Below are 23950 nucleotides of genomic sequence, written 5' to 3' on the forward strand. Positions count from 1 at the left end.
TGAAAAAGAATTAAATGAAATTTTAAAAAATAAATAAACATTTTTACTTAAGTAAACGGGAAACAGGACTGCAATATGTTTCAAAGACATAACATCAAATTAAAGTACATAATATCAGATTATTAATGTTAACTTAGCTGAGCAAATTTATGCTTTTAAAAAGACGTGAATGCTTGGGTGCCATCCCCAAAGTAGACGGTGCCCTACCCCCCTTCAATTATGAAACCTTCAAAAAAAAAAAAAAAAAAAAAAAACATCTCCATCTCCCTTAAAATTTCAAGGGCACAGTTATTTATAACTATAGCCGTTGAAAAGCTATCATTACTATGAGACTATGATTCCGACCCCCCCCCCCCCTTCGGTGGGCACTCTCGAAAAATTACACAGGAATTCAACTTGAAAAACGTTAATTAAAGAATGAATGATACATCATGAATACTGTATGTTGTATATCAAAAAATGTATTCAATATCTAAACAGCCTTTTTTTTTTGGAATTCGGCTACTTTCCCATTTTTAGCTTTTTCTGCTGCTAATGATTCTTGTGTGTGTGGGGGGGGGGGCTTTAATTGTTCATCATTTTAGGCTTTTGAAAAATTATTTTAAAAAGCATTAATTGATGACAAAGTAATATTTTTCAAAAAACTTTTCATAGAATGACCATTTTAGCAACTTTCTTTAATACTTAAAACCTCATATATGTTAAATTTAGATCAACATTTTGCTAAGTATGCTCTTTTAGGAAATCGGTGTGACAGTTTTGTGACAGGGGGAAGGGAGGGGATAACAAGAAGTGTGACATCACGCGTTGTTTATAACAATATGCTCATGTTGAACAGCGTTACATGTAACAAGGAGGAGGGGGAGGGGATTTGTTCAAAAGTTTGTAACATACTTTATAGACAGCCCTTTAATTCAATTTATGTTACAGTTTCAGAGTTCCTGAAAGCTTATTAACAGAAAACCCAAGGAGTTCAAAAAATATGTAGTTCAAGACATTTTGCCCTTTTTAAGCATAAACAAACAAGCATAGAGCATTTGGCAAAAACACGTTGTGTATCCACTGCTCAAAATTAATCTTTCGCAAGCCCAGAAATTATGAATACCGTTAACTTAACCACAATGTGTGCATAAATATCATAAAACCTAAAGACAACAGTGAAAAAAAAACCATATATATATTTTTTAATTTACGCACAGAACCAGCTTGTTTGAATAACATTGCAGGGGCGTAGTTGGGGGGAAATGTTTAAGTATCGAACCCACGACCTCCGGCGTTCAAATCTAATCTTTTATCTCAGAACTACGGAAACCCATCAAGGAATGTTTTTTGATCAAAATAACACATGCTAGCGTATAAAACAATTTAATCGAAACCGAAAATATAAGATTAGTTCAGTTAAAAGCCTGTTTCAATAAACTTGTTTACATTTTTACTGAATATCAACACCAAGTTACGCTTCTGATAGCAACAAGTATATTCGCAGAAAATTTTGACATATGTATATTGTTAGTTTGGAAAATCCATTTCGAATAAATGCGTGTTCAAAGTTGAAAAAATAAAGAAATAAAAAGTTGCAAGTTAACCGTTTCAAATATTAAAGCAGTATGCTGAAATTACAAATTACAGACAAAGATATCGGAAAGGAAACTGACAATTGTTTGTGTAATGGAGGAAAACTTAAGAAATCTTAACTGCATAAAATGTAAATTTGTTTATCTGAGAAAAGAGTACTTACCTCCGAACTTTAAAATTTATTCCATGAGGCGTCCAGCTTTTTGCTTTACATGCAGGTTGTTCGGCAGCGGAACTCGCTGACTCACTTTTCACTCAGCAGATACTTAAGACTTATATTATACATATATTTTTTAATTGCCTCTACATTCCGGTACGTGGGAAGGAAGAGATAAATCCAACAGAATTGTATTCAAAAATGTGCATCCGAAGTTACATATTTCCTATTTCATCTATATCAACCAGAGCAAGCAACACTACTGGTAAACTGCACTGTTTTTAAGTTTCGCGCCAAGTTCAAAGATCGACTACTGGTGGCGTAACGAAGCGGGGGGGAGGGGAGTTGTCTGGCCTGTTATCACGTGGGTCTCGGTTGACGTCGGAAATGCTTGAATTCTATAAGCTTGGCGAGAAGTTCAGAAAATATTCCAAATTGGAATTTGCAAGAAATTGTCAAACGTAACGAATCTTGTCATATAGCATTACTTTGACATGATGACGTCTTCCACCCAAAGACCAATCAGAAGCGATTTTTAAACAGATATGGATGCATACGGTCGGATTTTAATAGTTAGGATTACACTATTCTCTAATGCTTGAGAAACGAGACATGGCATTTCTGACTCATCTATATAAGTAAAACAGAAAATATATATGTGTGTCTGTATGTATGTTCCCTATACAAATCCACAGTTTACGTTGGATCCCGACCAAATTTGGCAGGGTAGTACTAGGGCACCCGGGAAAGAACGTAGAGGGGTTTTCGAACGACCGAAAAAGAACCGAACCGTTCAGATTTTAATTTTGGTATCTGAAAATGCCATTAAATGGCTCTTTCTGCCCGAAATACTTATCCGGTTTTTTTTTTCATTCTCATTTGAAAACCCGCGAAAAACACCCCTGAAGCGGTTTATTTCCTTCGAATTTCAAGCAAACCGAGGCTGTAAAATCACCAGGTGAAAAGTCATTAGCTTTTTTTTTAAGTCAAAGAGCATCAATATAATTTATCGTCTGCCTCGTGCTCAGTTTTAATTAGCGTGCATAAAATCATTAAGAAGAAAGATCTGTTGCCATTTTTCTCGACTGTGAAAAAAAAAAAATTCTTGTTTCTGTTATGAGGTTTTTCCTGTTATCGGGGGACTTAAAAATTTCTTTTTTTTTTTTTGGTTATTTTTTTGCTATATGTCAGGAAATTTTGCAGATTTTTTTTTTTTTCAAACCTGATTGTTGATTACGCGTTACTTGATGTAACTTTTATTTGCGGGGTATACCGTACAAAGTCGGGCGACGCAGCTGATATTAAATATAAAAGTATTGGTTTTAAAACAATTCACAGTTTTAGAGCTTGAGTACGCCAACTTGATATGATTTTAGATATTCACAAAATAGGTCAAACATTTCAATTCGGCACGGATAAGGCAGATGTCTAAAGGGCTGTTCAGTTATCGGCAGTCCGTAACGTCCGCACTGATTTTTTTCCACCCGAAACAGGTTTTCTTCGCTGGTTGCCATGACAGCAAGCCATCTTGGACGGGACCGGTTTCGATCAGAAGAACTTTGATATTTGACGGCCGTCAAAAGTAGGACAGCATTTAATTGGTTTCCGCCAAGCAGTGCGCTCTTCTGTCTAGTGTGTGAATTCAACCCCGTGATTGATGTACGCCAACCGTATGGGAATGCTACTATGTTTTCGTCGGCAGTCCGTCACGTTAAAAAACGGATGGATAGAACGACCGGCGGATAAGTGAACAGCCCATTACTCGTCAGTCTTGATTTAACCTCCTTCTTCAACTAACAGCGCCTCCTACAGTTTATTTTAATTGCGAATAAATTGTCCAATAGTGTTGTAGGATATTCCTTTTTGACAAAGCATTAAAATTCTGTGTTGCAAAGACGGCATGGTATCAAAAACTTCAGAGTTGTATGAGCATTTACTAATATTTAACCATATTCATACATACATATAAATATAGTTAATTATTTATACGTAATACTCACGCAACAAAAGTTGATGTGAACACAAATATTACGAAATTAGAATTAAATCAGGAAAACTTCCAAACATTTTCCATAAAAGATTAAAAATTCAACGTCCTAATCTCTCTTGAAAGAAAATTAAAGTCATTCTCTATTACACAGAGAAATTTCGCAATTCCCTTAAGATGCTCTGAAAGGTTTCTGATAAGACGGTAAGTGTTACATTTTGATGCAGCTTAAGGAACCTTATTAAATGCTTATTAACGCCCAATATCATTAGGGCTGTTTGTTAAAGTAATAACTGAGAGAATTCCCATGCGTCAGTGTTGCAATTTTCAGGCACGGGATTGTTCGGGGATTGGGACTTTAACTGATGATGAAAGCGGTTTGGATGTATTAAAATTACGCTTTCAGCTGATTCATGATGATCGAATGTTGTCTATGAATTGTTCTGTTACTTGTAAGCTAGTTTTCGTGAGTACACACTAGAGTGGTCACAAAAAATCGACTTTCGAATTTCTTCCACGGCACCCCCCCTAAAATGTGCCAATGGATTAGAAAACATGATTTGCAAAGTTTCAGCTTAATCCGATAATGTTAACACGTGCCGCAAAGAGGCTAAAGTTACGAAAAAAAGCAAATTTTTAGCAAAAAACCGTAATTTTTCCTCTTTAAAACCAAAACTTTTCATCCTAGATACTTCGTTCTGGTCTCATTTTATAGGAAATTTTATTCTCGTGATGAGATGTTTATCCATTTTTTTAAACAAGAGTTACAGAATGGTACTTGGCATTATTCAGGTCAAGTCATGGAAGATATCATCAATAAGGAATTTTCATGCAAAGACCTAAAACCATTACAATATTCAATTACATTTATTTGCTCTTTGTTAATTTTAATTTATCCATTAAAAAGGCTTCATTTGAAGGTATATAAAAAAAATTAAATGTAAAAAATTGTTGATTTAAAATAAAGGAACTAAGCTATTTAGAAGAGAAAGCAAAGAGTTTAAACTACAAAAAAAGAAAAAAAAATCAAATGCATTTTATTACTAACACTGTTAAATGACATACACTGAAAATACATACATTATTATGTTACTACTTTTCATTGAGAAGTTAAAGTGGTAATGGCTTCGATATGGTAGATTTTGATGAATATGGAAAAATGTGGCTGCATTCAGTCATAACTTGTAATAGAAATAAGTTAGTTAGAAATTAGTTTTACACCTCTTTCAGCTGTGACATTGACAACCCTTAAACTGTTTACTATCATTTTAGCTTTAATATAATATTGGTTTCTACACTATTTATCAAGATCAGTATTTAAAAACTTTATCGATTTCGAATCTCTTTAAAAAAATTGAATCTCTTAAATAGTTTGAGGTGAAATGAAAAAATCTGCTTTGTCCAATAAAGTAAGTTTCTTTCAGATTGAGCTGTGCTTTTATATCCCTATACTCACAATCATCTTTATTATCTCCTACTTCAGATTTTAATTTTACAACCTCCCAAGCTTTAATCTTTCTTTCTTTTTTTTTTAGTATCATCAAAAAGGGAAATGCAACCTTCTCTGAGTTCAGGACCACAGATGGCTAATTATTTTATGTATTTCTGTGCCTACATCATCTTCGTAAATATTCTAGTATTGAACCAATGATTTTACTTACTATAGATCTTGGTTGGGGGCCAAAGCTGGATCGCAGAAAATAAACCTTACTTTTCCGTAAATATCGATGATAAACAACCAAATATCTTCAATACCTTTTATCTCTAAATTGATTAAGGAAAGCTAACCCATGAAAAGATACATTTTTAAAGAGTATATGAGGCAGTGAGAAGCAAAGGGATGTAATTGACGGAATTAATATTTGTGAGATAATCATTACAAATATTAGGGGAACCTCTACTCTGCTTAGGGGTAAGAGATGATACAAGTAGCTCTGGTAGGGGCTGTTATATAGCATGATTTAGAAAAAAAGTTCAATGAAAGCCTACCTAGGATCTGAACTTTAAACGCGTTTATTAAGGAACTTTAAAAAGTCCATTTACATCTTTTTGCTTCTCACTACCTCATATGGCCTTAGTCATCCATCTGGTGCGATGAATAGCGCCAGGTACTCGAAAAGTAACGTTGTTTGGAGAAAGACTTCCTAAATAAGTTAGGCAAAATTAAATGAATTCCTTGCAGTTACCCCTGATTTTATTTTTCAAAAAGAAACACTTGAAATTTCACCAGAATTGTTTATTTTGTTTTTAATCTTCTATACTTGCTTTGGATTGCTTTTTATCTATACCATTCATCCTGAAATTCTTGAAATATCTGACCGAGGAATAGTGGACGTACCTGTTTTGCAAATCAAATTTTTTTTTAAACCAACTTCTAAAGTATGGTAGAGGCTTGCTAATTACAAAAACTTTTTCTGTAACAACTGCATTCACAAAATGCAGTTTTGCACTGCAGAAGCCCTAACAATTCCCCGTCTAAGAACACAGGCCACTTTCTTGGGAATCGTAGTTTTTCCTTTCTCTAGGGGGTCGAAAGCCCTTACAAGACTGGGATTTTTAAGCGATTGCTTAGCTCTGACCACCGAGGAATAAAGCAACGATCTTTATTTATGGCCTCTACAGCTAATTTCAAAAGTTTTACATGCAGTGGTTTGTTTTAGCTTTGAGTTTTAGAGACATAACTATAGTACAGTGAAATCCTGTTACAACGAACTTCGAATTACCAGAAATTTTAGTTGTAACAAGGTTTTAGTAGTAATGAAATTCAAGCAACGTAATGGAAATCAAATCAGGGCTGAAAATTTGTTTCGTTAAATCGGATATTTCGTTGTATCGGTATTCGTTGTAACGGGGTTTCACTGTGTACATTTCTGATAATATTGCTGTTTTTGCTCTGATTACTTAGCATTGTAAGGGGGTTACAACCATTAACTAAAAGAACTAATACAATTTATTTTTTAATGATTCATTCTTTTTACGCGATTTGGAGGATATTAGCTACGACCTGACTTGAAAAATCCTGAATAATGTTCAATAAATCTTTACAAGAATTTAAATGAAATTAGTCTCAAAGAGAATAAAATTCCCTACAAAATGAGACCAGAAAGAAGTTTCTAGAATGAATAGTTTTGGTTTTACAGATGAAAAACTACAATTTTTGCTAAAAATTGCTATTTTTCGTAACTTTAGCCTATTTGCGGCACGTGTTAGTATCATCGAAACGACTTGAAACTTTGCTAATCTCATTTTCTAGTCTATTGGCACATTTTAGAGGGGTGCCGCAAGAGATTAGTTGAAAAAAGTTTTTCCCCATGTATCTTGTAACCACCCTAGTACACACTGCACATTCCCAGTACACATTGGAAACACGTTTGACTTTAATTCAGAAAAAAATGTTCCAGTTGCCTGCATGTGAGCTAAAATGTGTTGTGAATAAAGAAAGTGTACTCAAATGCAGGGTTGCGGTGTACAACAGATGGCGAAGTCGGATTTCTGATCTAGATTCCTGCAAATCAGCAAACGATATAAAGAGGAGCAACGACTGCAGATAATGGTAGTCGAAGCTAATATGCAATCGAAATGGTGTCTTTAGTTGAAAACGTTTAGTTAAACTGTATTATAAGTACTATTGAGAAATAAAAAGCTATAGCGCCATTTGTTGGTCGAAAATAGAATATTTTTTGTTTCGTTGCCACTTAAAACCCGGCTTCTTTTCGATTCGTTCAGTGCTAACCGCATGTTTTTTGAGCAATCACGATTGCTTATTGTTCTCACTTGACTGTCCTATGATTTTATTTTCCCCCCGCCTACCTCTGCAGCACCACCGTCGGCCGGCTGCCTCACGACGCTGCTCCTCTAGCGAAAACCGTCTCCTACTTGCGTCCATATTCTACACACACACACGCATACATACATACACAACACACACCTTCACACACACATACACGCACACTAACAAACACATACACACAAAAACATACAAACACACACCTACACATACATACAACTACCCACACATAAACATACACCCCACACACAAACACACAACTACCCACATACACACACACAAACACACATGCCTACACACATACACATACCCCCAAACACAAACACGCACGCCTATACAAACACACTTGTGATTGCGAAAAACATAATTTGAATTCAAGGTGTCAAAGTTCAAGTTATTTATTTATTTATTTTTTTCTTTTTTCGTTTTTGGATTATTTATTTTTAAAGATGGTCCTGACTTTTGGATCAATCACCCTGTACTTTTCAACTTTCAGTTTCAACTTCTTTATGAAAGAACTGAAGTAACAGAAATGCTACTCTTCAAAAAAAGGAGACTTATTGCAAAATTTTAATTTATAATCGATACTTCAAATGCGTCCGAAAAAAGACAAGTAATGTCTTCTTTTGTTCAGTAATGACCAATATACATTTCGGGATTCCATGTAGCCACCAACTAATATCCAACAACTTTTTAATCCCTGTTAGCAGTTAAAAATTATTGATACGTCAGATAATGGCATCTAGTATTCAATAAGACTATTATATCAGCACTAACCTACCTGAAAAATATTTTGATGATATAGATAACCCCTTTAATTACTGTGGAGTTGTCCTTCAATTTGTTAATTCATCAACTGGTGAGCCCCTCCATAGTTTTGCTGATTTTGAACTGGCTACCTGATGAGATATTTGTTAAGCTAAAAAACATATGCATGGCGGCCTTAAAGATATGATTTCAGGATTAAAACTCATTTGCATCTATATCAATTTAGTCGACAAGTTTTAATTTACATTAAGTAGTCTAAAGAACATATAAAAAGGAAGAAATATTTTTTACTCCTGCTAGTTTATTATCTTATATAATTAAAAACTGAGCGTATGTATCCATGAATGTATTTATGTCCGAGTTACTTCTCCCGAACGCCAGTGAACTGACCATCGAACCGGGTATCGATTGATTCCTACTTTTTCCGTCGTTATGATTGGCTAGTTAACATAATCTTCCGATAGTAGTTAGCAGAGAAATCAATTAAAAACTATCAATTATGACAAATAGTTTTCAACATAAATTCCCTATTTTTCGAAGGCCTTCGAACTCCATTCAAGTTATTATTCAGTGCTATATCTCAACTTCATACAACAATGCTTTAATTAAGGTTTGCAGCGTGAAGAAAATCATTGAGAAGAAAGATCTGTTGCCATTTTTTTTTCGTATATGAACAAATAAAATTCTAGCTTTTGTTTTGAGGCTTTTCCTGTAATGAGGGAACTTAAAATATTTCCTTTTTGGTTATTTTTCAGCAATCTTCCGCAAAATTTTACTTTTTTTTTTTTTTTTTCAAGCCTGATTGTTAAACACGCGTCACTTGACATTACTTTTATTTTCGAGTTAGACCGTGCAAAGCCAGGTGACACAGCTAGTTCCTTATTAAATCGTATTTGAATTTTAACTGATATATTTTCTTAAGTTATCAGTTAAGTAAAATAAAGCAAGCATACAATATTTATTTTTACTTCGCTTTTCTTTTTCTTTGCATCACCGAAAGTATTCTTGTGCCGAAAGTAAATAACTTCTCGCAAAAAAAAAAAAAAATTACAACAACTAGTACACAAAACGACAACTGTCTTTAATGCTTCCCTGGAGCAGTTCGACTCTGTGTAATATGTAAGAATAACTTCCTCGAACGAAAATACTTTGGAAAGTTTCTGTTTTCTCAAGAATTTACTGCTGTCTCAGGAGCAATAAAAGCTGGTGCATAAATGTTTCGAATAACTATCATCAAACTTTTTGCTTAAAACCAAGCATTAAATTTTAAATTGCTGGCATTTTTCGAAAATGTTGTTTACTTACTGGTTTGATAATAGGGTGGTATTAGGGATTGTATTGAGGTGGCTCAAAAAAACTTTTTTTTTTCAGTCAGAGACCAGGCCACCCCCCCCCCCCCCTTTTTTTTAGACTTACTAATAGTATTATGCTGTAAAAGTTTTAACTTCTGATTGACTCAAATTTTAAGAGAGTGCGCAAGCACCCCTTAATTTAACATTAGTTGCCTTTTTTTGTACAAAGACATACAATATCCTTTAATTGTTTTGAGCAGTGTATTAGAAACCATGTTAAACTGAATTTTCTCGCAAACTCTGAAAAAATAATTTGTTTGGAGCCTATAAATTTTACCTGTCTCCTAAGATTTTACAACTTTCATCAGTCTGTGCTTACCTCCATTTTTGACTTCGTCTGGGGAAAAAAAAAAAACACCAAGAGTTGAAAAAGCAAAGCCCTTTTTTCCAATTGCCACAATTAACCAATACGGATCCGAATTTTCAATCTATGCAATCACCAAAACTAAATACCGATACTGTCTAGATGCTGATCCTAATATTCGACTCAAGCTGCCAACAACTAAACCAATATATTGAAATTGCATAAGTTAAACTTGAACCCCACTTTTCCCCCTTAGTACTAGGTTCAATTTTGAATTTTAATCATTTTGGTACCTATTGATTTCTGTCTGTCCAACTTAATTTTTGTTCTCCAGAATTTGTAAATAAAGTTAAGCGTTGTAAACTACCTATCTTATTTTTGAATTGTGATATTTCCCTCTACCCTAGTAATGGTTAATTTAATTAAGTTCAGTTATTTCCAAAGTACAAATATCTATGCACTCTTAAGGACAAGAGTCCGCACTGAACATTGGTCCATGAAAGAGGTCCACTGGCTATAAATTTTGGTAAGCTCTGGTCTAGTGTATTAAGTATGCCTATAAATTTACATCAACAGAAGAAATAGAGAAAAAGTCTAAAAATAAAATTGTTTCGGCAAGTACCTACAGTGGCTCCTAAAAGTGTTCGTACACTTTGAAATTTTTTAGTAAAATAGAAATTACGCAAAACTGAATTCGAATATGAAGTCCAATATTTTTTCACATCATTCCTATGTCATTCTAAATAAAACCCTGTAGTTTTTTCAAAATTTTGACGGATCTTCTATTTGAAATGGGTTAAAAAAACGAAGATACAGAGAAATAATACGCCACAAAAGTCTTCGTACACCCAAACATTTTTGAATAAATTCATGATTAAAATTTATCATATGTCGTTTTTTTAATATTTTTGCATTGTGTTGACCCTTAAAAGTCATTTGGCTTTAATTTTTTGTTTATTTATTCCTTAATATGGTGCTTATTACTTTAAAATGGCTGGTATTTGTAAAAAACTACAAACACCATTCGAAATTTGATTTTTTTTCCTCACAGTATTGGTAAATTGGTTTGAAATATCTCTAATTTAGTTAATTTATTCGATTTTATAGTAAAATGCTTGATACAATGCTTTAAAGAAAAGAATCGGACCAAAAACAAGGTAAGAAAAGGTCAACCGGCGAAGTGGACAAAGCGTGATCGAAGATTTACAGTTTAAAAAATTATAAAAAATACACATTTGATTGCTGTAAAGGTTTCTGCAGAGTTAAATGAAAATATTTACACTTAATTTTCACCTAAAATTGTTCACCAAGTTCTCTGAGTAGTTGGATTAAATGGGTCCTCTTCCCGCAGAAATTTTCTTGACCCAGCGAAAAACAGAAAGCTTTCGCTTTTCGTCACAAAATCAATGATAAATATGCTCAAAACATTTTGAAATTACGTCTTACTTACAGACGGAAATGAAGTTAAGATTTTTGGTTAAATTGTTCTGTAATTGTAAATAGAAGAAAAAATTAGGACCATAATCTTAAGAACTTAGTTGGAGCAGTTAACCAGGACGGTGAAGGTGTTCTTGTGTGAGGGTGCATCTCAGCACCAAGACTTAATAGTTTGGAAATTTTTGATGAAATAATTAATCATGCTGTTCATTTAAATATTTTGAAAACGAATTTTAAACTTTTAGCCGAAAATTTGGCTATCGGAAACAACTTTGTCTTTTATCGAGATAACGGTAAGAAGCACACGGTTTTCAACGTTTGCGTCTAGTGCCTCAAAGATTGTCCTAAAGTTTAGAAAATACCCCTTCAATCTCCTGATTTGAACTTAATGTAACATATTGAGAGATATCTGGAGGTTAGATTACGAAAATACGGCTTTGAAACGAAAATAGAGCTAGAAACAGTAAGACTCGAAGTGTGGTTAAACACTTACTCAGAAATTACGCAAAAAAAGAAAGAAAAAAGAATAAAATCTTTTCCCAGACGTTTAAAAGGTGTTGTTGATATTGCATGATATTCTACTAAACAATAACTTAATAAAAAGTTAGATTATTCAATAATATATAGACATTTTGTAAAGTGTACAAAGACTTTTGTGAGATAAAATTTCCGGCACTTTTTGGTTTTTGATTTTTAAAAAATTAAGTTTTAATATCTTTTTAAAATTTTTTATGTAGATTCGTTTAAAATTGATCATAGATTTTATAATTAAATACCTATTCCGAAATATTTATTCTAACCAATGAATAGGGTCCTATTTCATTGAAAGTCGTAGGTGTACGAACACTTTTGGGAGCCACTGTATATGCGATGAACAATCACCCACTAGGTCAGGGGTTCTCAAACTAGGTGCCGCGGCACCCTTGGGCGCCGTAGGAAGAGTTGAGGGGTGCCACGAAGTTTCCATGGTATCAATGAACATATAGTTCCGGTGCGCCAAATAAGGCCATGGTAGACCAGAAAGGACAATCTGGCGCCCCAGTTTGTATGCAGCATAACAAATATTCTGACCCAGGAGTATTGGATGCAAGATATGATCCAGTAGTGTACAAACTATGCACAAGAATTAAAAAAAAAAAAAAACACTCACACACACATTTTTTTTTTTTAATTGACATTAAAGAATTTTTCAGTTATTTTCAATTTGATAGTATTTTTTAGCGTTTTTTGTCTAAGCCTGTACTAACCCTCGCCCAGAGTTAGTCTTATTACGAACCCATGTTCCTAAGAAGAGCAAATCGCCTTTCTTTGTCAAAATTGCTAAACAACCTAATTGAAATTGAAATATTCACTTGGTTTTATTTTTCTCTCATTTTTATGTGTCATTCGATGAATTTGCAAAAGCTAGAGCAAATTCAATCATAAATATGAGAGATATTAGGCTATGAACCTTAGGGAGGCCTTATTTGGTGCACTTACCTTATATCATAATAGAGATGGATTAGGGTGCCGTGAGAATATTCTAATTCTTAAAAGGGTGCCGCGAGTCAAGTTTGAGAATCCCTGCACTAACCACTAATACTCTGATACTACCCTCCAACAATTTAAGTACTTTTAACACACTACGTTAAATTTAACTAAAAACTCCCTTTGAGTATAAAAACATCGAAATAAATACAAATACCACAAAATGTCGACGGGATTGAAAATTCCCATCAGCAAATCAAGGGTTAAGGGACTTCAGTAAAAATTGAAGTCAAAGCTGAAAGGATTCAGCGAATTTACGTTAAATATACTCCGAGATAACTTTCCATTCAAAAAAGATATTTTTCTATTCGTTTTTGTTAAGCACAAAAATTAATTCATATTTGTATCTGTTTTCGATTTCTTTGAGGTTGAATACATTTGCTAACACTAGTAAATATGAAATAAATTAAATTGAAAATAGTACTTATGTAAATTTGGAGTTAACAAGAGCGTAAATTCTTTTGAATTCCGTTTAACAAGTTCCAAAGTAAATTGAAAATTCATTTGTGCAAATATTGCTTGATTATAAATATTTAGTCTCTAGTAAATAAACTTTAAAACGAAAAATTAAAAATTAATCTTTTCTCTCTTCATATCATTTGTATCCTCCTGTAACTATCACCTGCTCGAAACAGTCCATATATATATATATATATATATATATTTCGTCATTGTTAAATAAATTAGTAAAAGCAAATTTTCTCGTCTAAAACTTTATTGAAATTAATTAATAGTAACATCAACCTCCGTTTTATTATTTTGCTTATTTCGCTGAATTTCATTACCAATAGATAATGCACATAATCTAGAGAGAAATTAAAGACTGGTTACTGTTTTCTGTTTATTAGTTTGAGAGTTAATTAAATTTTCGTCCTTGTCTACAAGTCGCAGATGGGAAAACTCGAAAGTGAAAAATAACTATCACTGTTTGCCATTCTGCAACATAATAGCAGCAGAAGTTATTTGTACAAAAGAAGATCTAAAAAAGCAACGTTAAAGGATTTATTTATTAATTATGTATTTCTACTGTGGATTAGCTTTCTCTGTGAATTGTTAAACAGCGAGCATATGACGGAGCGTTATTTAATAAAAGGTTTATTTATTAATTAACGCGTTAAATTTTTTTAAGAATGTTTTCTTGTTAGAATAGGAGATTCTAAATAAAAAGTATGAATGAGATCTTTGAAAGCTTTAAGTCAAGCAATTTTTGTTTAAAAAATTATAAAATAAAATTCTGTAACAAGTGAAAAATATTTGAATCCGTTTATGAGATTTGCTTTTCTTCTTTGTCAAGAAAGTTGCCCGTCAAGATATGACGGGTGAAAATTGCTTCTACATTTGAACGAAGCAAATTGCTTGTTTGGTGATATTTTGATAGTTGAAATGTTAACACTCCAGTAAAATAATCGTGAACTCCAAGTAGGTAGCGTTAATTTTGTTGACCTTTTTTTTGGTTTCTTCATTCCCATAAAATGACAAGCATTTCCCAGCATTTTAAACATTACCAAAACATAATGTCAAATTATCATGCCGTGTCGCGAGTTTCATTGTTGAGGACGTCCGGAGAGTTACTCGAACATTGATTATTATATTTTTTAGGATGCTATAAACAACATCGTTGTTCTGAAATAACGTCACGAATGTTCCAGATAGAATTTTCCTGATCTTTTTTTTTTTTTTTTTGAATTTATAGAATGAGTGGTCTTTCCTAAAATGTTTTATGCTGCTGTATGCTGAGAGGCTTCCAGTTTAGAAATAAAAGCGCAATCCAGCCTTTTCTCGCATTATGCGCAGTCCGTGGGGGAAAAAAAAAGATTGCACATTCTTATATCCACTGGTATTGATACCAGACCACGTCCTCTGAGGACAAAGCAAAATTCAACAGAGCAACGATTATCCGAAATTCTTTTGACCGTAACATCGTTTAACCGAGACCAAACGTTTTCGACCGTCATTTAAGTCGGTTTGCTTGAATATTATTCATTTATTTCTTTAATAGTAAATGTTTGAAAAACTGAAAATTATAATAATTTTTAAATGCTATAAAATTCTGAAGCAATCGAAACTAAATGTTTTTATTTTTTTATTTTTATGTAACATATTTAAGTTTAAATTATAGAGCAAAGATAAATTTAACTGCATCATTGCTATTACAATACAGGATATGATTTATTATGTCTTTATAAAAATTTGCAATGCATTTTCTGACGTGTGTGTATTTGATTATTATTTTGTAAATGTTCACATGTTTAAATTAGTTCAAGTTTTCGCAGCCTTCTGACATCCCTCTTTTAGTACCGGTTGGTATTTTGCAGATGTCGTTGAAAACTTAATTGTGGTTCTTCTATGCCCTATAGAAACGATTCAGAATCGTTTCCGGAAAATAATGAGCAGTTAATGTGCCCGATTTCTGCCAGTCACATACAGTGGCTCCCAAAAGTCTTCGCACACCTACGACTTTCAACGAAATAAGCCCCAAATCATTGGTTAGAATTAATATTTCGGAATAGGTATTTAATTATAAGATCTATGATCAAATTTTAACAAAACTGCATGAAAAGTATTTAAAAAATATTAAAACTTAATTTTTTAAAAATCAAAAACCGAAAAGTGCCGGAAATTTTATCTCACAAAAGTCTTCGTACAGTTTACAAAATGTCTATATATTATTGACTAATCTAACTTTTGATTAAGTTATTAATTGGTAGAATATCATACAGTATTCATAACACCTTTTAAACATCTGGGAATAGATTTCATTCTTTTTCTTTCTTTTTTTAGCGTAATTTCTGAGTAAGTGTTATACCACACTTCGAGTATTACTATTTCTAGCTCTATTTTCGTTTTAAAGCCCTATTTTCGTAATCTAGCCTCCAGATATCTCGAAATACGTTACATTAAGTTACAATCTGGAGATTGAGGGGGTATTTTCTAAATTTTAGGACAATTTTCGAGGCACTAGACGCAAACGTTGAAAACCGTGTGCTTCTTATCGTTATCTTGATAAAAAACAAAGTTGTTTTCAATAACCAAATTTTTGGCTAAGAGTTCAAAATTGGTTTTTAAAATATTTAAAGGAACAGCATGATTCATTATTTCATCAAAAAATTACAAACTACCAAGTCCTGATGCTGATATGCACCCTCACACTAAAACACCTTCACCGTCCTGATTAACTGATCCAACTAAGTTCTTAAGATTAAATTCCTAATTTTTTCTTCTACTTACAATTATACAACAATTTAACCAAAAATGTTAAATTAATTTTTATCTGTAAGTAAGACATGATTCTAAACTGTTTTTAGCTTATTTATCATTGATTTGGGACGAAAAGCGTAAGCTTTCTGTTTTTCGCAATACCAAGAAAATTTCTGCGGGAAGAGGTCCCATTTAATCCAGCTAATCAAAGAACTTGGCGAACAATTTTAGGTGAAAAGTAAATGTAAAATGTTTCATTTTACTCTGCAGAAACTTTTACAGTACTAAAATGTGTATTTTTCATAAATTTTTTAACTTTAAATCTACGATCACGTTTTGTCAACTTTGCCGGTTGATCTTTTCTTACCTTGTTTTCGGTCTGATTCCTTTCTATAAAGCATTTTATCAAGCACTTTACTATACAAACATATAAATTAACTAATTTAGAGACACTTCAAACCAATTTACCACTACTGTGGGAAAAAATTCAAATTTTGAATGGCGTTTGCGGTTTTTTATGAATACCAGCCATTTTACAGTAATAAGCAATATATTATGGAATAAATAAAATAAAAATTAAAGCCAAATGACTTATAAGGGTCAACACAATGCAAAAATATTAATAAAACGGCATATGATAATTTTAATCATGAATTTATTCGAAAATATTTAAGTGTACGATGACTTTTGTGGCGTGTTATTTCTCTGTCTCTTCGTTTTCTGACCCATTTCAAAAAGAAGATCCGTCAATATTTTGAAAAACACCAATGGGTTATATTTAGAATGACATAGGAATGATGTGAAAAAATATTGGACTTTATATTCGAATTCAGCTTTGAGTTATTTTGGTTTTACTAAAAAATTTCCAAGTGTACGAACACTTTTGGGAGCCACTGTATCTTGAAACGAGCTGATGTGTGCATCACATGACTTCCTTTTACACCAGTTTAATGTTATTTCTCGATTATTGGCAATTCTAATGTGATTCAATAGTTAACTTTCTAACAGCAGTGGCCAAATTGAAACCAAATTTTTTTTAAAAAATCGCCCAATTTGTTGTCAAGTTGGCGACAAAACTTGGCGACCAAAAGACTGGCGATATATCGCCAAGTGTGCACCAAACAATAACACCACTTGAGTTTGCATCGAAATTAACAATCATTTCCCTCCAAAAAGGTGAAAATCCGGAAATCTGAAAGAGTTGGCAGGTATGATCCACTCGTTAAGCACAAAGAATTATGCATAAATATGTATTTTCAAGTTATTATTTCAATTAGGTCTTAGGCAGGGCCGACTCTAGTAGTTTTGCCGCCCTAGGTGACATTGACAAGTGCCGCCCCCCCCATTAAATAATAATAATAATAATAATAATAATAATATAAAACAATAATATATTAATTTAAAAAAATAATTTAAAATTGCTTAAAATTAAAGGGAGTTTCTAGTTAAATTCCAAACTGGGTTTTTTATATCCAAGCACTGATACACACTTCAAATTATCTATTTTAACATTATAGTAGTGCAACTTATGGCACTGAAACATATATTAATATTTTTAAAAGGCTTTTAAATCACGCAATGTTCTGCTTCTAAAATTAAATTGAATTTCTTGTTAAATTCCGAACTATGTTTTGCATATCCAAACACTGGTACACACTCTAAATTATTATTATTATTTTTAGCATTGAAGCAGTGTGAATTCTATGATGCTGAAATGGCTATTCATACTCTTAAAAATATGTTTCAATTTGTAAATTTGCCGCCCCTAAAATCCACCGCCCTAGGCAGCCGCCTAGGTCGCCTACTCCAGGAGCCGGGCCTGATCTTAGATAAGTCCGGTCCGACGATTTTTCATGCAGACTGAAATTTGAATATCGTTACCGCGGTAATAAATATATATCGATATATTACGGTATATCGGTATATCGTTCAGCCCTACTTCAGAGTACGCTATGAAATCTTCAAACTAAACTACCTGAGTATCAACTCTTCTGCAAGCAAGTTTTCCCCACTTCGTACGGTCCCTTAAAGTCAGCAAATGAAACTTCCTTCAGTACACTCGTGCAAGCCAGTTTGACTTCCTCTCTTGCTCCGAGCTTTACTATAGCTTTACTTTGAAAAAGAGGAAATGTCGGAGGGAGCAACGTTGCGGCTTTAGGGAGGCTGAGGAATCGTTGTGATACCATTTTTCTTCAAGACCTCTGTAACCATGATACAGGTGTGGCGCGATCATTGTCATGATAAAGCTTCTCATCAGTTGCAAGTTCTGGTTGCACTTGGTTGATCAGTCTGTCCAATCTGTGGTAAACAAAATTTGATTACTTAAAACCAGGGATACGAAGTCTGGGAAAAAATAACCGACTCTAGTTCCGACTCCGACTCCTTTACCCCGAAATCAGTCCGACTCCGCAAGCACTGACAGAGTTGTGGAGTTTGAGAGAAAATGACCGACTCTGACTCTTGAAATTTTAAATCTTAACTTCCGACTTCTTTGCCTCAAAATCAGTCCGATTCCGACTCTTCGACTCTGACTCCACAGCCTTGTTTAAAAATGTCCAATGCTTTGCTGCATTTTGCATTTGCTCGCGTGCTCTGAAACATATTTCATTTGCTGATTTTCGGGGAACGGACGAAGCGTGAAAAACTTGCTTGCAGAAGTACTGTTTGACCACGGATTGTATGGAATTGGCAAACATCCAGTTAAAGCGACTCCATCTGAATGAGGGGGAAAATAAAAATTTCATGCGCGTATTCCGCTCATTTGAATGAGACTCTGCTTAATTTAGAGGCTAACATACATCTGCAAAATCTGACATCCCTGAAAACTAATAGATGCTTCCATTTCCGCGTGTAAACCGGATGTTTGCCTTTCCACACAATCTGTATGTTGATACTCAAGAAGCACATTTCGTTGTTAGCGTTATCTAAAACATTTTGATTTGTGAATTTATTCTTATTACTTGAAATACAGACCCTATAAGTGTCACCAATGTTGTGTTGCTTTTAAAAACAATCAGTTCGTAGACGAACCATTACATTCGTGAAGCTCACCACCAACAAAATGGTTGCAGCTAAATTTTGCTAGATTTAACAAATTTCTAACAGTGAACTTTGATTTTAACAGTGTATAGCAGCATCACTTCGACATTGATTAGTGTGTGTTTTCGAAATTTTGAAGCCATTCTATACGATTTTTCTTCTCTTGTTCGTTGTCAAAAAGCATTCACCCATTCGCCTTTTTTGTTTAGATTTCTGTAAAATGCCACCTTCAGGGTTTTTACTCTTCTACTTCTACAACGAGCATCATGTGACGTTATGGTTTATTTTACTTTGATGCAATTAGACATCAGATGTTAATGTCTAACTTCAACCAAGTTAATTTTCATTCGTCAATTCTAATTGTGTAAAGTCATTTAAATATTTTAATCAATACATTGCGTTTTTCGAAAATCCAATTCCATGCATAACTTAAAAGTATGCCGAGTCTCATTCTTCGTTTATTTTACTAGAATTGTATCAATAGATTTCTTTTCTTTTTTTTTTTTTTTTTTCTTCTTCAGCCTGGAGCTTTAGATCAAGCAATGATGGATGCCCTGGTGATGGACAGCGTCGACTTCGTCAAGTTGATGCTGGAAAATGGCGTCAGTATGCACAAGTTTCTGTCAATACCAAGGCTTGAAGATCTTTTCAACAGTGTACGTACATTTACTTTTCTCGTAAAAAAATATTCAATCCTTTTTCTGGTTAATAATTTAGCTTAAGAAATATTTATCCAAAAATGAATTTTAAGAATTAATATGATTTAACATAGTAGCAGCCCTAAAATGTGATTATCAAGTTTCAATTTCTGACGAACCATGAATCAGGACATTGGTTCTACTAAGGGGCTCATTCAACTGTAGTAGAATTCGATCGAATCGTATACGATCAATTGTATCTACCAAGCACGCAGACAGAAATTTCCTTTACCTTACCTAGAAGAAAATTTCTCGCAACAACCTTGGTAGATAGAATTCGTTCGAATTGAACAAAATCGATTTGAATGAGCTCTTAAGGTCACTCTATTAGTAGAGCTGATTCATTAGACATTTTGGTTCCCAAAGTGTACTTATGATACCGCTAGTATACGCATGTGCGAAAACATGGTGGAAGAAAGCTGGTATCACCTGTTTCAGATGTACTGTTTAACTGATTTGTGACTATTTGTGTCTGTTAAAAAAAGTCTCATCACATCAAATACAACAGTTTAAACTCTGTCATTTATAAATATACTTTTTAAAAGTCTTGAGAAGATCTTGAATATAGTCAGTATTAAAAGCGCATAATAACTGTAAAAAAAAAAAAAAAAAAAAAAAAAAAAAAAAAAAAACTTTATTCGGTTATAAGAATAATTATAATATATGTAACCGAAAATATAATTTTCGGTTCTTCCAGAAAATATAATTTTCGGGAAGAACCCATTTTAAAAATCTCAAAGACTAGTTGGTTTCTTTGTTAGATGTTTTTTCGCACAGAAGATCAAAATTTGTGCATTGAGAAATGGGGTTCCTTATAACCCCAAAACTCTTGCAAGTGATTTATACCGCAATTGTGTTCTTTTCACAGAGATTTTTCCTTTTTAAATTTATGAGTGCGTAACTACTTTATTCCTTTCCCTGTTTGAAACAACGAAACTCATTTTTTTTTGTATGCAATTACATGCTATTAATAGATTTTTTCCCGGTATTCTTAAGTTGTTGATATTTTAAATAATTACTAAACATAATTGTTTGATATGAATTTGCAGAATACTTTCCATTAATTGGTATAATCTATTTCCAGTAGATCTAATACATTGGCTTTGTTATATTTTACAGAGATATGGTCCAAATAACACACTCCAGTATCTTGTTAGAGATGTTCGAAAAGTACGTATGCTTATTTAATGCATGTTTGTTTGTTTTGTGCTTAATAACTCCAAAGCTACTATAGGCTATATTTTCTCCACCACTCTCTACCTTTTGATCCTAAAACCATAGAATTGCATCCACTCCTTCTCTAACCTTATACAGCCCAAAGTGCGTTTTTAGGACTTCTATATTAAAAAAATGTTTCGGGGGAACGACCCAGAACCGGTTTTTATCTAATATTCGTACTAAAGATAGGCTGCGTCTTTAAGATTTCAATTTTGATGATCATGATGATTTATTTATGAACAAGATCCGTATGCCCCCCACTGCTACCTTACTTGCATAACGTCTCCAATGATAGCCTAAAACTGCGTTCTAAAACTTAATTTTGAAATTTTTTCAGGAGAAGGGTCGGTACCCCTGCCCTTTTTCTGTACTACTCACATGGCTTGAAGTTTAGGTTTCAGCAAAATACCATCCTCAAACCCTTTCTTCCCAAAGATAGACTAAAACTGACTTCAGTTTTTAACTCAATTTCGGGAAGGAACCTCCTCTCCTTACTTTCTTCTATTGTTATCAAACGCAGCCAAAAATTCAACTGTTTAGACTTCAATAATATAAAATTTCCAGAAGAAGCCCCACTTCTTGAAATCAGCACGGATAACCTCAAATTGACTTCAATTTTGATTAAAAAAAAATTTTTTGAAGGGAACTCCATTCCACTTTCATTACTAAAATTTGCCTAAAATTGATGTCTTAAGTCAATTAGGAAATGCTCCTGAATCCCCCTCCCCTTTTCCCACACACACGCCTCCTAACATCACCAAAGATTGACTAAAATTGCGTTGTTAAGACTTCAACTCCGAACATTTTTCGGGGAGCATCATGAATTTTTTCGTCCTTCCTTTGCGTTACTAAGGCAATAAATGTCAAAAACAGAGTTTATACACCACCACTGCCTACAATTTTGCAAGAACTGAAATATTGTATATGTATAGCCTTACGAGTGGTTGACAGTGAAACACTCCAAAATGTATGTTATAGATGTCTAAAAGTGTATGTATGTCACTCTTAAACCGTTGTATACAACTGTTATAGCAAATAGAACCCTAGTATGATGTTTTTTTCCCCCAAGATTTTTAATCTTTTCTTTTCTTTGTCTTTTCCTGTTATTATCGTAACATTTATACAGACGAAACGATAAAATAGCATTCGGATGGCTCACCAGTTTGGAAAAAATGTCAAGCTTTATTTTCAAAAGGATCATAATCGCCCGAAAGGAAATTCCCTCTGTTTTCTTGTAAACAGAATAGCGTGCTGCTTATTTCAATCCTGAGAATTGTATGCGGTGCAAGTACATACAGACAGAGTGTCCTGAAGTAGACTGACTGTTTTGTAACAGGAAAATTGTTAATGATAAAAAAATATTTCTTGCAGAAAAATCATGTGGTGGGCCGAAAGTTTTGTCCTCCATAGCTGCAAATGGTAGGTAAAGTAAATTTATCTGCTGTATATTTACGGCATCTCACTGGTGAGATAAATTTTCTTCATCCACCAGTTTTTAGGCACTATCAGCTTCAATGACATAACTTCTGCTTCGTTGTTCGGTTAAACCTTGTTCGGGGCTGTTGTGCTCATTATTAGGACTCACAACAGCCATTGAATGGGATAACCAAGCCGCAATTATATCGCAGTGAAGACGGGGGCCACATTCAGCCCACGAAGCTGGTCCATGTGGCTCGTTTTTGCTTAAAGAATAAGATCAGAAAGTAGAATTAGATCTAGTGTCATACAGTTAAAGCCGAATATTCAGATATTGGGTTCTGTAAAACATGCATTTAATAAGATAGGCATCTAGTAGTTGATAACAATAATTTATTATAACTTTTTTAGACGATATTTTTCCATGTATTTCCGCCATGTATTTCATGTATTTCCGCCTTAGCCCTGGCTATAGGGCGGTAATTTACTGAAAGTACCTGCCTTGCCTTCAATCTTCGAGTTGAATCGAACCATTGTTTCGGTCACTCATCTGGTTTGTGCTAGTTTCATATTAGCTACCAGTTTGTTTTGCACTCTTGGCTTCCTTATGAGGTTTTCCACCTCCACAGTCAATTCTATCACATACTCTAAGAATGTTAAGTACTTGGGCGTCTATCTTGACAGACGGTTCAGGTTCAATTATCACATTGAACAAGTTATCAAAAAGGCCAATGTCAAAGTGGGCTATTTATACGCTCTCCTTAATAAAAATAACTCACTGAACACTAAAAGCAGACTACTACTTTACACCACGATCATTCGCCCTGCTCTCATATACAGTATCCCCTGCTGGGGATATACAACTGCTAGTAACATCAAAAAAATTCAAACTCTCCAAAATAAAATTCTTAGGAGAATTTTTAGAGCTCCATGGTTCGTCTCCAATAAAACCCTGCATAAGGACTCGGGGATATCTTACATCAAAAACTATATTGTTGACACCACCACAAACTTCTTCACCAAACTTGGTTATCACGATAACCCACTGATCTTCGATCAAATCTTCTTCACATTTAATTCTGGCGGCAAAAATGTGCCGTCGGATGCTATGTTCATCTGTTGATGATTCTTGGTTGCTTAGGTTTTGCCTAAGCTTCTTTTCATTCTCGGCACTGATAGGACTAGGCCTATCAGATTTCATTCCACTTGTACATTCCATGTAAATACTTGTATATACTCAGTTCTTATCATATTCCAGATTATTCAATTCTCCTGTCATTTCAATTATGTAATCCCTGTAAATATGTATATAGTGTGGCTCTGAAATGATTCCTTTTTTTTTTGAACAATCACGATTGCTTATTGTTCTCATTTGACCGTTTTTGGTGTCCGTGCCTTTTTCAACTTGGACCAAAAGCCTCTGCAGCACCATCGCCCACCGTCCTCTGCTGGCGGCGCGGCGCGGCTGCTCCGGTTTTGAGCTATCC

The 23950-nt window shown here is 33.7% G+C and overlaps 1 protein-coding gene across 1 annotated transcript in view; it reads left to right on the top strand.

The window, feature by feature from the left end:
• The window catches only part of LOC129229933 (transient receptor potential cation channel trpm-like), a 766163-nt gene that overhangs the window by 653032 nt on the left and 89181 nt on the right, over positions 1–23950 (top strand). The window contains exons 11-12 of the mRNA XM_054864315.1: positions 19653–19787; positions 20949–20999. Coding sequence (XP_054720290.1) covers positions 19653–19787; positions 20949–20999 — 186 coding nt within the window. The remainder of the gene's footprint in view (positions 1–19652; positions 19788–20948; positions 21000–23950) is intronic.

The sequence above is a fragment of the Uloborus diversus genome, chromosome 9 (assembly GCF_026930045.1).
Source record: "Uloborus diversus isolate 005 chromosome 9, Udiv.v.3.1, whole genome shotgun sequence".
Classification (NCBI taxonomy): domain Eukaryota; kingdom Metazoa; phylum Arthropoda; class Arachnida; order Araneae; family Uloboridae; genus Uloborus; species Uloborus diversus.